Source organism: Athene cunicularia, assembly GCF_003259725.1.
Source record: "Athene cunicularia isolate RWA chromosome 9 unlocalized genomic scaffold, athCun1 chr9_part1, whole genome shotgun sequence".
NCBI lineage: Eukaryota > Metazoa > Chordata > Aves > Strigiformes > Strigidae > Athene > Athene cunicularia.
The window spans coordinates 19754027-19774682 of NW_020799110.1; the positions used below are offsets into that span (position 1 = coordinate 19754027).

Here is a 20656-nt window from a genome sequence, read left to right on the forward strand (position 1 = left end):
GGGGCTCGGCTGGGGGAGATGCCCCCGCGGGGCCGGCCTGGACGCTGCTTTCCCAAGAGCCCGAGGCAAACAAATGTTTGCGCGCTGCCTGGAAAAGCAAAGTCCCCGCGGAGGTGGGCTCAGACCTGGAGCCGCTCCGCCGTCGGAATACCCCTGCCCTGGCGTGCCCGGGGAGAGGACAGGTCCAGAAATAGTGCGCCAGCGGCTCCTTTGTGTTTGAGAAAAAGAAACTTGGATTTTTTGGAAAAAACATTCTGCTGGGACAGTCCGAGTTGGCTTTAAATAGAGGTAAAATGTACTTTGGAAGCTCTATGTCAGCCTGTTAGGGCTGTGCCGGCTGCTCCGAGAGTCAGAAATGCCGTCTCCAAGAGGGTTTGAAAAAGGTCTGCACCTGTTTTGAGGAAATGAAAGTCATATTCTTTTCCTTTCTGTTTTCTGACCCTTGGGGTGAGCCCAGGTCATGCTGACAGCCTTTCATAGCCAACCAGGAAAACAAAGCTGTTACAGAGAGAGGTTTTATAAAGTCTTCCTGTAATTTGAGGAGCTGAGGTTCAAGTCGGCTCCAGTACCTGGAGAAGGATCGAATGTGGTTTCTTACGGATCTGTGTCTTTTGGCTGGCTCTGGGGTCAGAGCGGGGCAGTGCTGGGCAGTGGGTTTTCTTGTGACGGGAGCATTGGGAAGAGCTTTTCACCACGGGTAAGTGGAGAGCTAGGGCAGCAGCCTTGCCTCCAGCTCAGGTGCCTCTGCTCAACTGCCTGGTCTTGTGGGCGTTGTAGGTACTTAGCTTTGCCATCAAATAATCCGTCTGTGAGAGTATGTGGGTCTGGTTCTGTTTCTTGTATGTTTTCTATTGACAACGAGTCTAGGTGTGTGACCCGGCTTTATGCCTGGGTAGAGAGTGGCTTGTTTTAGCTTGGACGGGGGCAGCAGCCCTTCAGGTTAAAGGGCTGACAGGCAGGATCCTGGGAGGGAGCCCTTGGGTTCTCCAGTGCTGTGCTTGGCCGTGGTTTGCTGGGTGGGTTGCTGTAGTTACTCTCGTTTGTTAAGCACGATGACCAATATCCTCAGAATAATGGCTAGATTTTCCCCAAGGAGGACTGCGGGCTCTCAAGCAGTAAGATGGTCAATGATGCCTCTTAATTGAGAAACCATCTCACTGCTTGATAATTCAGACTTGGGGCAGGTTCTGTGAGCATGCCCTGAGCTGCTGTCTCGCACAGTTTGCCTATTGTGTGCATCTGTAATATCAGTTACTGGCAGAGCAGCTGAACAGAAGTAACTCAACTCCTTCATCAGAGGCCAAGTTCGTCTCTATCCTCAAAGGCAGAGCTATGTTGTTTCTTCTCAGTGGCTTTGCCAGAATGCTAAATATGTGTTAGTCCAGTGTATTTAGAAAGGTGTACCTGTCATTACATTTGCAAATAGAGTATGCACAGTAATGAATTCACAGATGGCAATGCAGTCTCCACACCTTAAGTCCCCATATAGATACAGCATTTCTGGTTACACCCTGAAACAGCCCTGTGTATCCACTTCCCTCGGGTAAAGCTTGTGTAAACAACTGGAGTTCCTATTTTGCCCTTGAAGGTCAGTAAATATGGGAGCTGATTTCGGGGAAGCTGATCTCAAAACCCTCCCTGGTGCACACACTTCACAAATGCTAGTTTTCAAAGCACTCACAGTGGTCCCAGGGGAGTGTTGCATATAATAGTGCTCCTTATTGACAATTTGGAGACTGTCTGCTGCATTGATTGTTAGAATTTTGTAAGGTGAGTGTACATTCTTAAATTAATTTTTTTTTTCTTTTCTGAGGTCAGTACAAACTGGCATTAGGATATTAACTAGTGCTGTCAGCCTTACCTTATTCTCCTGTTATAGAACCAGTGCTGATGAAAGGATGCTTTTGTCAGGGTACTCTTTTGGCTTAAAATTCCTCTGTCTGTCATCCAGTCTCTGTGAAGAGGTTGTTACACTGGGTTACGTGTCAAGAAATAAGGGTTACTGGGTTACAAACCAAGAATAAGCCTTATTCAGGCTCACGAGTGAAGAACTTTTCAACAGGTCATTTAAACTCTCTGTAGAGAGATTCCTCTGTAGATCGGTTCCTCCGGTTTGGAATGATATAGTTGTGATCGCCACCTTTTTTCTATGTTTTGAGATCTGAATGGAAGGTACTTGAGGTGTCTTAGCAAAACAGTTGTTTCAATTGTTTGCTCTGTTGCAGATTTCCAAGGAAGTTTCAGGGAAGAGTGTTTAGCAAAGCTAACTTCACATCCCGTTGAGAAAGACAGCTTTTCTGCCTGGCTGCTACTTTGTGACATGTTAAAAAAACCTCCAAAACTCTTTAGAAAAAGAGGCTGAATTGTGTTCCCTGACATATATGGGTGCAGCAAAGAAACGTGAATCCTGAAGGATTGCTGTTTCAAAAAAGTCAAATAGCAGGGAGAGAGAAGAGAAAATTACTAGTTTTCCCAAGGACAGGTGTTGCTTAGTGTTGCAACACCTTGATCCTACTGTCACCTCAGTATTATCAGTATTACGTTCATGACAGCACACAGCTCTGCATGTGTAGCTTTGAGTGCAGAATTGGTGCCTGCATAGCAAAGGGTCAGCTTCCCTCCTATCTGTGCTGCTCATCAGTACAATGGGAAAAATTAGTACTTGTGGGCATGATCTGAAACCTTGGAGAAAAATCAGAAGAATCCCACTGAGCACAGGGGAGCTAAAAATGTACTTGGCGTGAATAGAAAAGGAGTTGGCAAGCACTGTTTCCACTTAGCAAGATATTTGATACCAGCCACTGATCTAGAAGCTTGGGTGGCAATATTAGTTGAAGTGACTGCAGCTTGTCTGGTGTTTGGAAAGGAACTCTCAGCTATTCTGAATATTGACCTCACGAACAGTCTTAATGCCCTTTATTGTTAAAATAGACACAGATCTGCCAAAAACGTTTTCAGTGCTGCACAGAATTTACTATCTACAGTTTGAAGAATAACTGGTTTTTTTCCACTCTGTGATACAGTTGTGTATTGGCCTGGCAAAGACAATGAACTTTGCCTCTAGACATTTACCTCTGAAAGACAAGAAGGGTGGCAGATTAGAATAAATGAGGGAAGGAGAGAGAATTAAAAATAAATGATTCTTATTGTTTGAGACAGCTTCTACGTGGGAAGAAAAAAAAAAGGTCCATGTGGTATTTCTTTGTTTATTTATCTTGTAGTGAACTATTACTGTGGGAGTAGATAATGGTAATGAAATGGCTTCCTTTAAGAAGATCCTGAGTAGATAGACTTTTCAGCTTGGAATGAGATGTCTTCAGGGGAAGTGATAGAAATGCATGAAATCATGAATGCTATAAAGAATGGTTGCTACAAGAAGGGTCAGGTTACATCCTGTGAAACTTTTAGACACTAAATGTAAAGAAAACAAAAGAGCCTACTTTCACACAGTGTAGATGAATGTTTTAATTCACTGCCAAGGGTGCTGTAGGTATCCTAGTAGTTAGGCAGTTCATAGAGGATGGGTCCACAGAGGTGGGTTGTTTGGATCCAGTTTCTGGCCCGGAATCCTTAAACCTGTTATTCCTGGAGACAGGACTACCAGAATGATTTTACGCATGCCCTGTTACTTACATTCTCCCCTTCTGGAAGCTGCTCAGATCAGAGTACTGCTCAGGGGCTGTTCCATAATCTGGTATTCAGTTACTCGCTGACATTCAGTTGAACTCTTGAATACTATTTTGTGGGATTTCCTAAGAAAAATGTTTTTTAGGATTCTTCTCAGGAAGTCTGTAATCTCTGACTGTTGATGTGGTCCTCTTCCAGTTTTGAGTGTTCTCTCTCTAGTACTCGCTATCATTACAGGCTGTCGCAGTTGCACTAGAGACTGTTCTGGGCTGGCTGGCTATGCAGTAATTGCAATGCACACTTTACTGTCTCTGCATAATAAGCTTATTTCTGGAAAGCAAAAGAAATGTTATGGTAGATCATCTGCTGATTCTTTAAGTCATTTTCTAATGTTTTCACTCACAAATAAGGAAACTGTAGGCATGTCTCAGAGCCCGGAGTTACTAGGATGTTGAGTGCCTGCAGGGCTTTGGAGAAAGCCATGGCATCTGGGGTAGGCAAATGCAGGAAGAGGGCTGGAGGGGTAATGGGCAGCCAGGGCTTTGAGGAGGCAAGAAAATGCTGCCAAGCATGTGGACCATGTTTTCTGTATCTTTACTTGAATTACTTCAAAATCTCATGCTTTATAAACCATCCCATAGATGTTCTGCCTTCTGAAGGCATCAGAAGCAAAGGGACAAAGTGATGAAAGTACTGAGGAAGCTGATGAGTCAGGGAGAGCAGGTGTAGAGCTGCTACTCCCCAAAGTACTTACAAGATTTATGCTTCATCATATACATCAGGTATGTATGTGAGACAATTGTAATCTTTCCAGTGATGCCTAAATTAAAAACTGTACTGCTCCTGTAAAAATAATTATTTCTGTATCACATGTGCACAGCTACTAATCACCATCCCTGCCCATTCATTTCCCTACTGTCCTATTCCTACAGGCTGTCATCTGCATTTACTTCGCTGCTTTGGGTGTATGCTTTCTTGAGTGGCCACCCTTGGCTTTTGTGTTTTTGCAGATGTTGCAGTTCAGAGAGGTGAAAGATTCAGTAATACATAAATGGTATTTCATTTGTGAGTAGGAATATGGCATGCAGAGTCACTGGGGTAGGATGGGAAAATAAAATTTACATTTCTGTGTTTGAAGTCAAGCTTGACATGATGTGCCTTTTTGACCAGACATGTCTTTCTGGCCTAGTCTGTTCTGAATTTATATTTCTCAATATCACAGACATAATCCCAGGTATTCTATGAACCAGTCTTTTTCTTCTTTAATGTGCTGAATTTGTGTAGGATGTCCATCTTTTTATCCTCTGTTCAGACCTGAGAAGAGAGGGCATTGAAATCCCTCTTCACCAGCTAGTAAATGCCTGTTGTTGCCTTGCTGCTTGCATTGGAGCTTGAAGGTGGTTTTGCTCAGACACTTGCAGTTCTCGATGGCTTGTTAACCAGTGCAGGGACTCCTCCTGTGTGGTCATTGTCCTCTGCTTGGTCCCCTGAGGTTGGCGATAGACACAAACCACAAAGGAATGAGAAAATGGAATAATTTTTGCTTGAAAAAAATGCAGAAGTTTACCATGTTGTTCCTTTGACTGCATGCTGGAAGGAGAACAGGTGAAGTGTTGGGTGAGTGTCTGCCTGTCTGCTCTGAGCTCTAGAAAAGCCATGGGAATGGCTACATGAAACGCTCACAACTCGCTCAGGAGACAGCAATGGGGAATGACCAACACCACGGGCATTCCCTTTCCTTCCAAGTCTCATGACGAGACCCAGATGAATAGCAGAATTAATTTTTGGTCCACTTTTTCATTCTGGAGGCTAAGTTTTAGGCTGACATAAAGCATTTTGTGAAATCCTGTGCTCTAGCCCATCCTTCTGTAAATAATGGTTGCTTCTTTTATGTTTAGGTTATGAAATACATGTAATTTTTTTTACCTTATTGAAAAAATGCCATTTTAAAGGGGAAAATTAAGAATATCTCTATTGAAAAATGCCTAAATGAAATTCTTTGGTGTTTCCAAAAAATTGCTCCTGTGCTCTTTCAGAGTCATTCAGAACTGTGATCCTAACTCGCGTGTATCTTTGGTCCTTCCAGAGCTCAGGTTTTCTGTGAGTGACTTTGTTGGGAGCTGGAGGAATGGGTGTGAGGCTGCTGCAGACCTGCAGTGTTCTGTTCCATGGGGCACAGACATCCTGGGCTGAAGCACCATCAGCTGGCTGAGGAGCTGGGGAAACTCCTCACCTTCTGGTGTGCCTGCCCTGTTCCAGAGCAAAGCTTTTTAACTTTGCTTCTTGAAAGGTCAGAGGCAAGGGGGGGGTACTGCAGTGGTAGGGCTTTGCAAATACCTGATAAGACAAACGAAAGGAGAATAAAAGAGGCTGCTCCTTTTGCCAGAGTCCATTGAGCTAGATTTTATCTCTGTTTCTTCACCAGGTGCTCAAGGAACAGACTGGGAAAATGGCTTCTTGTGACTGTAAAGTACTACATTGGGACTATAATGAATTAGAGGTAGCTCTTGGCAGTGTGTTTAGCCTCTCCCCTGGTCTCTTCCTTATAGTAACCTAATGAAGATTTCCACTGTCTCCCAAATATGTATTGTCAAATAAAAATACCTCTGAGAGCCCAGCCCAGGAGGAAGAAGGGATGTGATTACCTAGTTAATAGTTGTTCTGAATGTCTTCAATTTGTGCTGCTTTCTGTCCCCAGAGCTGAGACTGAAGATGTGAGTGCTGTCTCTCTGGTTCACATGGCTGTAGTGCAGTCACAGACCTGCCCTCAAATTGCAGAGTTTGAGGCAGGTTTTAAACAGACCCCTGGATCTCTTCTTGCTTATCGCCTAGAAATTGGAGGAATTTAAAAGTACTGATTTAAGAAAACTGAGAATAATTATCCTCTGTAAAAAACTGGATGTCATTGCCTGCATCTGCATCTTAGGAGCTATCTTGGAAAGCTGTGCAGTCTCCTCTCCGGAGAGGTGCTGGAAACCCAGCTTCGCTGGTGGTGGAACCCGCAGCTGCCTGGGAGGAGGAGGCACAAGCATGCCTGTACTGAGGGAGGACGTTGAAGGAATGCTGCCCGTTTAAGAGAAATGAGCCGAGGTCAGCAGGACTAGACCTGCTGGAAGCAGTGATAAGCAGGAGCAGGGCTGGAGGGAGCTTGTGGGGCACTATGTCTTCCTTGAGCTTTATTTTCTGATCCTTAGGTAGAGATCAAAAGTGAGGAGCTTCAAGATGGTTTTGGTTCAGAACGTGAGCTCAGCTATACTGTTTTGATCATAGTTTTATTTAATTCAGGTGAGGCTATCAAGAAGGTTGTTGGCTGGATCAATACTGTATGGTGTAAATATCCTTTAAATGCTAGTATGCTCGTCTATTTAAAATCTTCAGTAATAAGATAAGGGTGACTTCTACATCATGAAAAGCATAAAATCAATGTTTAACTGTAGTCACGTGTGCCTGTAATGATCTGGCACAGCTTTTATTGCATGGACTTTGGATGTATTGTTTAGGGGAAATTGTTCAGAAATGTTACTAATAGAGATTAAGCGTGAAAGAATTTGTGCCAGTTAGGCAGCAATACACTACTTCAGTATTACTGTGTTTCTGTTTTTTCACTTACTTTGTTTTCTTATTTGCTTTTATCATACAGACTAAATATGTATTTTAAATCTTAAAGATGGGATTCTACTGTATTTAACAGACATATGTCAGCTTCTGCTCTGCTGTGAATAAAAGTTGTAGTAACAGTATACAAGTAAGGAAATTAATATTTTTAATAAAGTAGCCTGGTTTGGATTTTACTTATTGGTTTAAAAGTCCCTAAAACCCCAGAGTGTATGTATTAAAGGTCAGTAGCCAGATGGGGACTTCGTGCAGCAGCAGAATGCCAAAATACATATACTTGTGTTATTATTCTGTCTCTTTCTGATCTGGCTAGATTGTTAATACATTAGGTCGGTAGTTGTCCATTCAGTATGTCTTTCTTACTTCATCCTAAATGCCTGGCATTCCAAATCATCTGTGTGCTCACAGTATAGCTGTTCATTTGCTTTGTAAAAATTTCAGTATTTACTTCCCTCCCTCCAAAAAAAACACTAAACAAAGCAAATAGTAAAAATAATTTTTTATTCTTAAAATGTTTTGGAGAAAAAAATCAGCTAATGGCTGAAATAATTTGGATGCTCATGCTTTTTAAAAGAAACAATTTAATGAAAGTAGGTTTTGTTCATTTTCAGATGTGATGTAAAAATAAATACTAATTAAAAAACTCTGGACAGCTATGTACAGAAATACATTCTTTCATATCAGAGGAAAGAATGAAAGATTGTGAAAGATAAGCAGAATATTGATTCAGCTAGACTAAAACAGTGTCAGAAGACCAAGACGACTTCAAGGGAGTCAGAATAAGTAAAAGAGAACTTTATGATAAAAAGTCGCTTCCTCTCCACAGGTACAGCCAGTCAGTCTGGTTTTCCCCAGGCTTCTGTCAGCAGCTGTTGCCATCTCAACAGCCAGGGTGTGGCTGTTTTCATCCCACTTCCCTTTTTATGTGGTCCATGAGTTTTTCTTTATTAGCATGCCATATATTGCCTGTTGCGCTACTGGCAGCAGTAGGCTTAAATGGAAAGTTTTTAAGGAAAACTTAAGAGTTTCTGAGTTCTGCTAAGCTGTCTGGTTTAGGATAGTAGTTCCTAAATTACAAATTTTAGTTAACTGGTTAATTTCAGGAATCTTTCTGTTTTATAAAGGTGACTTTGCTTTGGGAAGGCTCTTAACTGGATTTGGGAAGGTTACAGCTGAAGCAGTAACCCAGTGCTGCTGGAGTGGCTCACCTGCTTAGCTGAGCAAATCCTTGCCCAAACCACCCAGGAAAGAGAAGGATGCTTGCTTTTTGCAGCCTTCCAGCCGCCATCTCCTCTTCTTCATTCCCTCCCCTTAGGCTTCTTGGAGTCCTCCCGTTTCCCTGTCCTCTCCCACCGAGGGACTGGAGCAGCCAGATTGTCACAGAACAGGTTTGAAACAAGTTGGCAAACTTTACACAGGTTGAATTACAGGAGGAGGAGAAGCATTTCTAGTGCACATTCTTCTCACAGTGAAGTGAATTAGAGCATTGACCTCTAGAGTTCACCTCGCAGGAAGAAATGTGGCATCTTATACATGTTTATGTCATTGGACAGTAAATTGAATAAATGACCCTGGGAGTCAGGAAAGCCACTTTGTCTTCCTGTGGTGTTATCTTTATTTGATATCCATACAGGTGGTTTGTTCTGTATGTAACAGAACATAGTCTGGAGTCCTTTAGGCAGTCATAGTAAACATTGCAGTACAGATTATGTTAGGTTTTCAAACCTTTGTAAAACCCACAAATGCTCTGAGTTTGAAACCAGTGAGCCAGCTGCGAAGTGTTTGATCAGTCTGGAGTGTGAAATGGCCAAATACTGGGGAAGGCTGCACCAAAGGGGACCTTCAGTCTTGGCAGGGAACAGTTCAGGAGACAAGCTTGGGTGAGCTGCTTATCAGATCATGACAGCCCATTAGCAAAAGGAGGGAAAGGTCTCCCAAGGAAGGTGGAAAAAAATCAGTGTGCATTAGTTTTATGTATTTCTCTTAACATTTACTGTTTGTGAACATGTAAACCTTCAGTATTTTGCATTTTTAATGTCTGTTCTATTTACTGTTAAATTATTACATGTCAAAATCTAACTTTTTTTTTTTTTTGTCAAGGGTGTTGTTTGTTATCCTGGTACAGTTTTGTAGATCTCAATAAAACAGAAGGCCCTGTAACTTTCTGTCCGGTTATGTAATTTACAGCTGCAGTTGATTCAGAGATGCATGAGAAGGGATAGAGTTCAGGTTTAGAAATCTGGTTTAAATGCTTGATTTAAAAAACACAACTGTTTTTCCAACTAGAAAATAATGGCCTACAAATATAAAATACAGTCATTTAGGCTACTTACTGATGTTTATGGAGATCATTTTGCACAGTGCTTGATGTGGTTGGGTATGATTCAGTAAAACAAGCTCATAAAATTACACTCGGCTCCCAGACCAAAGCTTGTCTCCTACAGATTCCACATGTGAAGGCAGCCGATGCTCTCATAGGAACTGTACTCTTCATCCCGACCCACTCAGGCTTGGACCTAAATATTCCCTCTGGTGTTGCCTTTGGGTCTGGTGATCGTTAGTCAGAGCCAGCACACCCCAGAATGGTTGAAGGGAACCAAGCACCCTGTTCCAGTGGTATTTTTCTTGAAGCAAGTAATTTGCATTTGTTTTCCTCTGGAATTAGAATTTACGAAGATGCAGGATAATCTCCCTCTATTTGTAGTTTGGCTGCTGAAAACCAACCCAAAATCCCTTAATCAACATCTTTCTTGCCATTAGCACTATAGGAAAGCAGCTATGTTTTCACAGTCAAGGAGCAAGGAACAGATGAGCTGCTAGGTTTGTGTTTGTGCAGTACTTCAACATTTCCATCTTTATCGATGCATCAGAATCTTTCTAGTGAGCTGTATGAACAGAACTATGAGACCGAGGAATGTGTTGTATCATGTCAGTGTAGCTGGGCAGAGCAAAGCTTAACTGAACAAAGCAAGGTCTGTAGCAATTGGATGCTTATGTGTACAAGAATTAAGCCATTTAACTTACTGAGTCTGTACTAGTATTTACCTCCTAGAGAGTTCACCAGATTGGAACTTAGAAAAAGGAAGAAGAGTCAAAAGAGAAAAAGAAAACCCTACAGTATTTTCTAAGTTCCTGCAACTTTCTGACATGTTATTTTGTTCTGGGAGCTCTCAGCTGGCCAGTCATACATACCTAGGCTTGAGGGTACACTGTTTTGCTGCAGACTGTAAAATTAGAAATAGACTACAGTAAAGGCTCTTATCTATTTTCTAGCTGTATTTATTTCTATAATAGTAAAATTTTCTTATGACGTATGCAGTTACATTCTATATATGAAACAGCGTGGGATGGAAGACCCAAAAGATAAGATATTTGAAGCTTGTGTATGAATCTTGATGTGTTTAAGAGCATTAATGGATATTTTCTGACTGCAAAGAATGTAGCCTCAGCTCATGAAAGTGGTGATGAAACATCAACTACATCTTTATAAGAAACAGTGCAGTTTTCAAAGCTTTTAAATGGAGAGCAGCACACTTCCCTATGGGTGAAGCATAACATCCTGAAGTAAACTAATCAGCAGAAAATAGTGGTAATATTCACAGTAATTCCCTGGGTTACTGGTGTTTAACCTTTTAGAGGTTGCCCTCCTGGAGATCCATGGCACTCAGATTTAAGGTCTGTTGGGTCCAACAGCTAAACCTAAACCAGAATACTCTTTCATTATCTTTCCCTATTGAAGCACTGCAGGCAAATATATTCCAGAGGATGTCTCCAGCATGATCTTGTTATGCTGAACATGCTGTCAGCTTTTGATAGAGATTCATTGACTAATTCCCTGCTTCTCAATCGAATCTGATCATCCTCTCCTATCTGATTCATCATATTTTTAGAAATTTGTTTATCAGATCGCTGCTACCTGTGCCTGATTGCTTTTAAATGGACACCCGCTGACCTGCGGCTCTTACCTTCAGAAGCTACGCTTTGCTTTTTGAAGTGCACTCATCTTTACAAAGGCTTTGGAGTTAATGTGCTGTGCAGCAAGCAAAATAATCTTGCATTCATCCAGCTCGTCTCAGTGGACAAGTTTATGGCCAGGCAGTACTGTCCCCTCACCTGCTGGGAAGGAGTAACCCTGACAGCTGGAATATTACCATGTCAAAACCTGGTTGGTAATATGAACAGAGAAAAGCAAGAACGTGGTGCTTTGATCTTCACTATAATCAGTCCATGTGTACTGCCAGAAGCATAATTGTTTTTATTTAGCAAGCTCGTCTGGAGAGTATTACAGAACTCAACACAAGGCAGCTACAAAATCCTTGTAATTTTATCAAGCACATTAGACTAATGATGGCAAAAGCCGCCATTTCCAGCAGTAGATCCTGCCACAGGCACATATGAATAAAATAGTCCACCTTTTCCTAAAATGATCCCACATTTGAAGTCTTTTTCAATATAGTCAGAACTCTTATCTCCGGATTACTCAACAGCTATGTGACTTAATAGCTAGAGAGTGGTTCTGAATGATGAATGAATGTTTTGTTTAAAATTCAGTGGCTTGTTTTGTTTTTTTAACGTAGAAGCTTCTCTGGTGTACTTCTCTGCTTGGACTTCACCAGAGGTTTTGTAGAATAATTTTGTCTTCAAAGAAATCTGCATTGTAATCTTGATAGTAATTGTGAACATTAACTTTCATCCTGACTGTGGAGATGGCATGATGGGGAAGTAAAGGTACAGCAATAAGCTGGAATGGAAAGCAAGAAGGAGAAGGAACTAGGCTGTAGATTGAGAAGCTATAGGGAAGGGTAAGGCTAGGCTAATGGGAACGGGGGTGTAGCAAGGGACCTGACAGCTCTTCTGTTGGGAGTTTGCAAGGATTGGAGCAAGTGAGGGAAATGAGGCTCCTGTGCTTCTGTCTGGTCCTCTCAGCGTCAGGGGAAGCCTTATCTCTGCACGGGCAAGTGACAGGGTGCCTGTCATCATACACGTGGCTGTGACTATGGTTAGACATCCTTCTGCCTGGCCTCTGAGCGTTGGCACTGGTGAGAAAAGCAGTGGCGATGTCTGTCAAGAACAGGGCACTTCACAGTGTCTTCAGCCACTGGAAGCATCTCCATGCCTGCTAGGTTTGGGGATTTTTTCCATTTAGCAGAAGACATCCCACTGAGATGTCATCCTCATATAGATTTCCTGCATTCTTAAAACCATTTCTGTGCTGTGGGTAGGTGACTTGCTGTACTGCTTAAAGACTTAATATGGTCAGTTATTTTAATCTGCTAATAAAAGTATTTATGTGAATTGATACTTTTCTCTCAAAGACCTACTGGCATTTAGAAGCTGGTACTTCTGTATTTCAGTAATAAATAATAATAATAATAATAATGATGAAAAAATCACAGGTCAACCTATGTAAAATTATGACCGGCTTTAAAATTGAAATTTTAGAAGAGTGTAGGTATTGTGCTTTATGTAACATAGTATCCTTGGTCACTGAGGTCATCTGTGTTTTAAAATCTGGTGATTTCTTTGGTAAAACTAGTCAAGCTCCCTTTCCAAAGTAGTTGGTTTCTCTGCTCCTCATAGCCCCTTATAAGGAACATGCTGCTTTGTTTGTGACCTGAAAATACTGCAACACCAGAATTGTTAATGGTTATGATTGCTATCTAGGTATTCATATTTGTGCCACACTGCATCCATGATCTCCCTAGCCTGTTGTATGTAAGTCTTTATTCCCTTCACTAAGGTGTCTTAACCTTGCTGAAGGAGGGGCTAGGGCCCTCTTCTCACCACTGCAAAGTGGTGATGCCCCTCCTGTTCCTCAGGAAAGTGGCAGAATAGGAAACAAGTCTGCTGTTTGCAGAAGGTAAAGGAGGATGGGTGGGGAAGGATGCAAAGGGGATGCACAGGGGGAAGTCCCACAGGGAGGGGAGAGCTGCCTGGGGATGAAACGAGAGGGGGGAGGGATCTCTGCTCCTGTGCTCATCTTCCCCCGTACCTCACTGATGCTGCATCCAAACGTCATGCCAGGGCTGGAGATGCCTTCCCTAAGAGCTCACAGATTTCCAGCATCAGGCAGGGGAATGCTTTTCTCTGGTGTTAACCATGTTGTTTTGTTTACTTTAGATACACTTTATACTGCTGTTCAGTCGGCAGGGGAAATTAAGGCTTCAGAAATGGTATACGACGCTACCTGATAAAGAGAAGAAAAAGATCATTCGAGAAATTGTTCAGATTATTTTATCTCGCAATCAAAAAACAAGTAGTTTTGTTGACTGGAAAGACCTCAAGCTTGTTTACAAAAGGTGTGAGTAATTTTATTAGAACATGTAATTACTATTCATATAAATAACACGTGCTAGAAGAGGAAAAATAAAGGCTTACTGTAAGAAAAATAGCAAACAAAACACTAAGTGCTAGACTAAGCTAGTAGGATTGCCACATCCGTAGTCTGACTGTGTATAACAGCACAGTGTCCCTGGATAAATTGGCAGGGTAAATTATGGGAGAAAAATACTTTTGCAGTCTGTCAAATGAGAAAAATGGGAGTAACCTAATAAGTATTAGTGGCTGAAATTCTGTTAGAAAGCTTTAGGCTTCACTGCTCCTTCTAATTCCCCAAGGTAGCCTGCTGAGATGTGTGCTGGGCTTTATCAGGCTCTTCGGGAGGTTGCAGGAACTGTTCTAGGGCATGTTCAACACTGTCAAATTTTGTCTTTGAAATATTTGTTGCTCTGGAAAGTTTTCATTCCCATTTCCTTTTCTAAACAAATCACTGGTCCCCAGTTACACTATGCTTAGCATTAACTGCCTGTTAATTCTTGTAAAGTTGTGGCAAACAAAAGTAGCCTTAATGTAGAGCATACTGTACAAATTAAGCAGCATCTCCCATATAGCAAAAACTGAGTTCCATGCTGTGAAGGGCTGGATGTAAACATCTGACTAGCTGGGCCTCTAGCTACAGCACCAGAGAATTGAAGTAGATCATTACACCCATCTTGGGTTGATTTAAACATGAAGTTTTGCTGAAAGTTAGTTATGAAGACTGTTTCGTCCCAAGCAGTTTCATGCTTTCTGGACCTATGTAAAACACTGTCATTTGATAACCAGTAGGCTTGCTGAGTTGTAAATCCTTCCACCTTTATTTTTTAATAAAGAGCAGTAACTCATTCTATAGTTTACTTAACCCCACTTACTGTAGTGTTATTGCAGCAGGTGAGTGAGATCTTAAAGTACTACTGATTTACTGTTTTAAGACCAGTGTTGGAGGTATCCCACTTTGCCAAGGGTAGACTTTGTTTTTCTAACTAAATTAATGATTTATTTAAATTACCTATCTTTTAAGTGTTCTCTGGGACACTGTAAGAATAAAAACAAAAAAAAAATTAGAGACCAGATAGACATTAACTGTCATTTGCATAATTTATAAGAGACAAGCAGAGCACTGAGGATCCAGCTGGTCACTCTTATGTTTTTGCCTTTGTTTCCCTAGGTATGCTAGTTTGTATTTCTGTTGTGCAATAGAAGACCAGGATAACGAACTCCTGACACTAGAGGTCGTTCATCGATACGTAGAGCTTCTGGACAGATACTTTGGAAATGTAGGTTTCACTTTCTTCCATGAACCACGTTCCTGGCTATTTGATAATCAGTTATCTGAAGCTGTTTTGCTTCATGTTTCCATTTGTGCTACTTACCCTGTAGACTCTCTCAATCCAGAGTGAAATTATTTTTTTTTATTATTTTATAGAATAGTGCCGAAAATATCATAAGATTATTTTTCCATCCTTTCTTCCCACTGCCCCCCAATTAATCTTGATGCTTTGTATGTCTGTCTTGGAATAGAATTTGAGGGGAAAGCTTGAGGAAAACTACTTAGGAAAACCCTGGATGACAGTAATTTAATTCTCTCTCCTGATTATCTTCAGATACACTGGTTTTGTTTGTTTCATAATATTGTGTAATAATTAAGAGGAATAATATAATATAAAGAGGAAAAAGGTGGTACTGTTTTTTTGAAAGAAAGACCTGAAGAAGGTCCAAATAAGTCTTTCAGTAAGTGTTTAAAGACTACAAGAGACCCATCTTTTTCTATGAATATTTTTTAAATTATTCCCCCCATCTTAATTAATGTCTTATTTAAATCACTGTGCCATGACTCATGTTTGTACTGCCTCAAAACTAAAAAGCAGTTGGTGACTGTAAGGTCACTAGGACAAGGAATTTGTCTTGCTCAGTGAAACTGCACGAATGTATGTAACCCATATTACAAGTGCTACATAAGACTATTGTAAAGTTAGTAGGCTAGGAAGTCAGCTTTGTTCTCTGAGAACCAGTATGAATGTAGTGTATTAGATAAAACAAGTGGAATATCTTTGCTGTAAGTTTAGGCTATTATGTGAACAGAGTATGTGCAGAAGTTGCAATATTACATAATATGCAGTATCTTTCTTCACCCTGCTACCTGCCACAAGAGTGCATATATTGAATGCATTTGATCATCTTCACAAATTTGGCCCAGTAGTGCTTATAATGCTGTAGATGTTATTTAAATGTGGGGTGTCCTTTTCTTCTGGCAGGTGTGCGAGCTGGATATTATCTTTAATTTTGAAAAAGCTTATTTTATTCTTGATGAGTTTATAATTGGTGGAGAAGTACAAGAAACTTCAAAGAGGTCTGCAGTGAAAGCCATAGAAGACTCTGACATGTTGCAGGAGGTAAGGCAGAAGAAGACAAGAGGCAAACACCTCATCTTCCTACATGTTTCTTGTAGGACAGGAGCTTAAAATACAGCTAAGTGCTTCTGGTACTTAATTATCGAAATGTGTCTTATGTTCAGTTTCCACAGGTACAACAGTGCAGTTAAGGTAGCAGTCACATGCTAGAGTTTCTTGGATATTATGTTAAGAAATAGTTTAAGACATATCTAAGATATTTATATAAGAATATAATCTAAGATTTTATGTATACATGTATATATATAAATACAGAAAAAAACCTCTTTCACTAATGCCTTAGAAACAGATGACCTACTATTAACATTTAAAATTGGAAAGAGTACGTGCTGGCAAACCTCCACATTCATTCATAAACACCTGTGTAGTTTGTTTTTCTGAAGGGCACAGATATGTAACCTTTATTCAGAGCCCTGCAGGAATTCTGTCCTGTAACTTGTACCATTGAGCCAGGAATAGCAAAAGCAGTCGGATGTGATGGATTTACTTCATTTTTTTTTCTAGGTGGTGAAGGATCCATTGTAATACTGAAGGAAACAGCACACTGGTAGAACTAGTTAGGGACACACTGTGCAAGTCGAACAGTTTTTCACAGTTGTCTGGCATTTGCACATGAAACTAAGCCAGCTATGTAAAAAGACCAGCTAGATATGATTAATTTAGCCACAACAGTGGTATGTCGTGATTTGAAGATCAGATTCTAAAATGCTGTTAAATGTTTTTAAAGCAGAATTATTTCTACATTTTAATGTGATCTAATTCCACGTGTACCTACAAGGGTCTTCAAAGAGGACAAGAGGGTTTGTTTGAATATCACTGTACCACTCCGTAATGCATCAGTTGTTTCTCTCTTTTTATTTTTTCTTCCAGACAGTGGAAGAGTACATGAACAAGCCTGCATTTTAACGTTAAAACTACCTGGAGAGAGAACTGCTGTATGCACCTGTAAAATGCGCTTCCTGAAATTGCTTCCCAATGTGCCAGATCCTCAGAGAGATACCAAAAACCAATAACTAAAGGGGTTTGTTTGTATAATGGTGAAGATGAAGGTCAGCTAATGTAGCACAGGGTTTAACAATTCTGTACTAGCATTACTCTGCATATGAGTTTCTCAGAGTTGTTATTACCCTTGATCAAGTTTCTCTCCTTGCTGGACTAAACACTTGTTTTGTACCATGTCTTTTAGCTACGGGTTTTGTCATCATAAAATGTTACTCTAACAGTACTTTGAAGAGGTATTTTTACTAGTTTTGGTCCACTGCTGACCGTATGACTCTACTTTTGTACAAATGTCCATTATTTTTAATGTAATGATTATTCTGCTCTAATAATAATCTTTTTTCTAAAAGCCAAATTTTTGTGGGCCCTGATTTCACAAGGTTGTTTTCTTGAAAAGATTAACCCAGCTAGTATAGGAAGAAATATGCTCCTCTTGGACCAGCCCCTTTCTTTTACTATCTTCCTCCTATTTTCTGCTCTGGTCTGCTAATAAAACTGCTCCAAGTGCTACTAGAGCACACTCCACACCTCCATTTAATCTGGAAGACTGTTCTGACTCAAGGTAGACTTCTCCCAGGTTTAATGAATCCTTTTTGCTGCTGCATAGGGATGGCCTGTTTCTGTCTTTCTCCTCATTTTCCTATCCCCTTCCTAGATCCTGGATAAAAGCTTCAAGGAAGTGTGCAGCTTGAGAGCAGGAGATATCCTAAGGAGAGGAAATTAATCTTTAGGATTTTGGGGTGAAGATCATCTTGTATATCTTTTGGTATCCACCAATAACTGCCTTTCCCAGTAGAGTTTTCCAGTCCCAAATTCACACATCTATTGGAATGATCAGCTTCCTGGTAGTTGAACATGGCCTATTTTTGTGGAAATTGGACAATTTAACCTTTATAACTTTGCAAGCTGCACAAAGGGGAAAAGGGTGAAATAGTAGAAGAAAGAAGAAGAATCAGTTGGGCTGTGCATCTTACTATGTGTCATAAAACACTGTAGCTGTGTGGGGAGCAAGGTGTGTTAGCTTGCCTGTCTTTCTTGTCAGAGCAATTTGGACTCTATAAACTGATTGAACTGGCTTCCTTAGATTATTTACTCTTTTAACAGAATTCAGAGCTCAGAGAAATTATCTTTATCTTAGCCCATAACTCATAGCTAGATGTTTTGTGTCTGTCAAATCATGACATTATCGTATACAAAAAATTAGGTAAGTTATCAGACAAATATGCCAGAATGATCTGAACGTTCATTCGCATTTCCCTTCAACATATATTTTCTTTGATTTCTGGAATGTACAGCCAGTATTTTCCTTCAGGGATTTTTCTAATCTTTAAATGCCTGCATGCCTAGTGTTTTTTTCATTGCTCCTTCTTTCCCAGTCTGTTTTTATCTCCCTGGGGAGGGATTTGGGTTTGGGTTTTTTTTTTTTTGGAGGGTGGGAGCACTTTGACACAACATGACAACTTTGCTAATTGTCAACCCACTTTTCTGCTTGTGTTATCTAGTCTGTTAGTAAAACTGTGACAAGCTGGTTCATAGCGTCATGCTGCTCTTTTTATAATTACTTTATCCATCTGTTTTCTCTGTATTGATGTCAAAGGCATACTTTAAGCATTGGAAAAATAGTGAAATTGCTGAAGGGCTTTTAATAGCTCTGAAGACGTTCAATTTAATAGTAAATTAATGAAATTGTATGAGTTGTATATTATTTTCTCATGGTTTGAAATGAAGTTTTTTAAAGTAGAGTGTTTAATTGATTAAGAATCCACTTCAGAATGTGCAAAGAGGCTCTTTCCGCTCTTTACTTCTACAAGTGACTTCTATTCAGTGAAATCATCAGTAGTTTCATTTGCATTTACTCTTTTTTTGAAGCCATGCTGTGATTCTCTGACTCTTGTAACTGTCATGTTGCTTGAATTCTAGAGTATATCAAAATAGGAGTTCCAAAAAGATTTCTTGGTATGAATAAGGGTCTCATAAGCCTGTTTTTTAAGTCATTGTAAGAAGACCTGTAGGACTTCTTTCTCATTTCAAATGAAGAATAATTCCTTATGGAAATAATAATACATTAGCTAGGGGTGCTTATGCCAGCCATATAAATACAGCATCTGAAATAAATAGCATTGCCAAACAGATGTATCCAGTGTCAACTTGAGAAGTGTGAAGCAGTTAGTAGGGTTTCTTTGCCCTAGTGCAAAGGGTCATTGGAATATGGTGTGCACAACTGCCTTTGTGCTACAGAGTTGGATGGAAGGTATGTGTTAAGCACTCTAAAGAACTGCTAAATTTTTTTTGCTCTCTAAGAAACATCTACAGATTGCTGTTGCTTTGCCTATAAAATGGGCTGCTCAGAGTAGGCAGATGAGCATTACTTAACCTGACTTTTGCAAGTGTCAGTTTGTGTGTATAGCATACTTAAGAACACATTGGTGTGAAACATAAAACTTTATAATTTTTACAGCCTTCACTGAGAAAGGGGTCACTCACTTGAGTGGTGTTATAATGCCATTCAGTTCAACCCAACTCTTTCTCCAAGCCCAAATGAAACCCAGTTACTGTCGGGTTGCCTTTAGGTCACTGTTTCAAAATGCCTGTGCCTCCATCTTTGTGGAACTCCACTACCATCAACAGGACTCTACATAGATTAGTGCACTGTGGAGTAAAGCTCATCAGAAGACATATGTCTCTCTCAATATCTTATTTCTTTGATTTTTCTTAAAACATGAGATACATATTTCATATATGCACAAATCTCTCTGAAGTGTTGCACTTTTCATTTGTTAACTGTTGATGATTGTCCTTCCAATCTGCCTATTCTATGAAATGCTTAAAGTTTTCTGAGATTAATTTATGAATTTATTATCAAAGAAAGTATTAGAAAGCAGGTTCCTTAACAGTTTTCCCAATCTCAACTCTCACCTTGCTGACAAGTCTCAAGCACCGTATGTTCTAGTTTGCAGAACTGCATTTACTAAAATGACCATTAATCATGGTCATGTTGCTAGCCCAGATTCCCTTCCTTGCTTTTGCCAGCTGCATCTAACAGAAAGCTTCTTGATTTTCTTACTAGCGTCTCTGCCTGGAGGATCTTACAGTGATCCTACTGCTTACCAGTTCTGACAGGGCTGGTTTTCTGTCATGCCATTATTTACAGCTCATTAGTTGTGACATCTTTGAACATATCATAGCAATTAAAAAGAGACAGACATTAGACTGGGATAAAAATAAGTGTAATAATGTCAAAAGGAATACTATAAAAGGATGACAAATAATCATGAGTGAGAGGTAAGAGTGGCAGGATCTCACAGGATTAATGAATTCTTATAATTTGTTTCTTTTTACATTATGCATTTCTGAGTGTTGTGGTTCCTTAAAAGGTGTCAACTCTTACAAATAACTGTAGGAAAATTGACATTTAGGTTACCCCTATCAGCTTTTGTTTAACAAAAACCCACTGAAAGTGAATCTTCAACACCTTCCCCTAGCTGCTCCTACAAAAAAAAAACCCACCAAACTGTGCTTTTAGAAACCCAGGTGGGAAACTTACCGTTAATTTTAGGTGTGGTTCTGTGTCTGAATTTATGTTCAACAGAGTAATGCTGTACTTATGAAAGGGTGAATTACTATTTTTTTCATTTATTTTACAGTCCTTTCAATAGATAACACATTTCTTATCCTCTGCTTAGCAC

General features: G+C 40.2%; 1 protein-coding gene across 3 annotated transcripts in view; it reads left to right on the top strand.

Moving 5' to 3' along the window:
* AP1S3 (adaptor related protein complex 1 subunit sigma 3) overlaps positions 1 to 18631 on the top strand; it is a 26025-nt gene extending 7394 nt beyond the window's left edge. Inside the window, exons 1-6 of one of the 3 annotated variants that reach the window (XM_026855211.1) lie at positions 137 to 141; positions 1121 to 1123; positions 13363 to 13541; positions 14729 to 14837; positions 15816 to 15953; positions 16842 to 18630. In XM_026855211.1, coding sequence (XP_026711012.1) covers positions 1121 to 1123; positions 13363 to 13541; positions 14729 to 14837; positions 15816 to 15953; positions 16842 to 16877 — 465 coding nt within the window. In that variant the 5' untranslated portion in view covers positions 137 to 141 and the 3' untranslated portion in view covers positions 16878 to 18630. Of the gene's footprint in view, positions 1 to 136; positions 142 to 1120; positions 1124 to 1165; positions 5120 to 5224; positions 5245 to 13362; positions 13542 to 14728; positions 14838 to 15815; positions 15954 to 16841 lie in introns of those variants that run through there. The other 2 variants (XM_026855210.1, XM_026855209.1) reach the window with 2 other exon arrangements.
* Positions 18632 to 20656: the final 2025 nt, after the last annotated feature.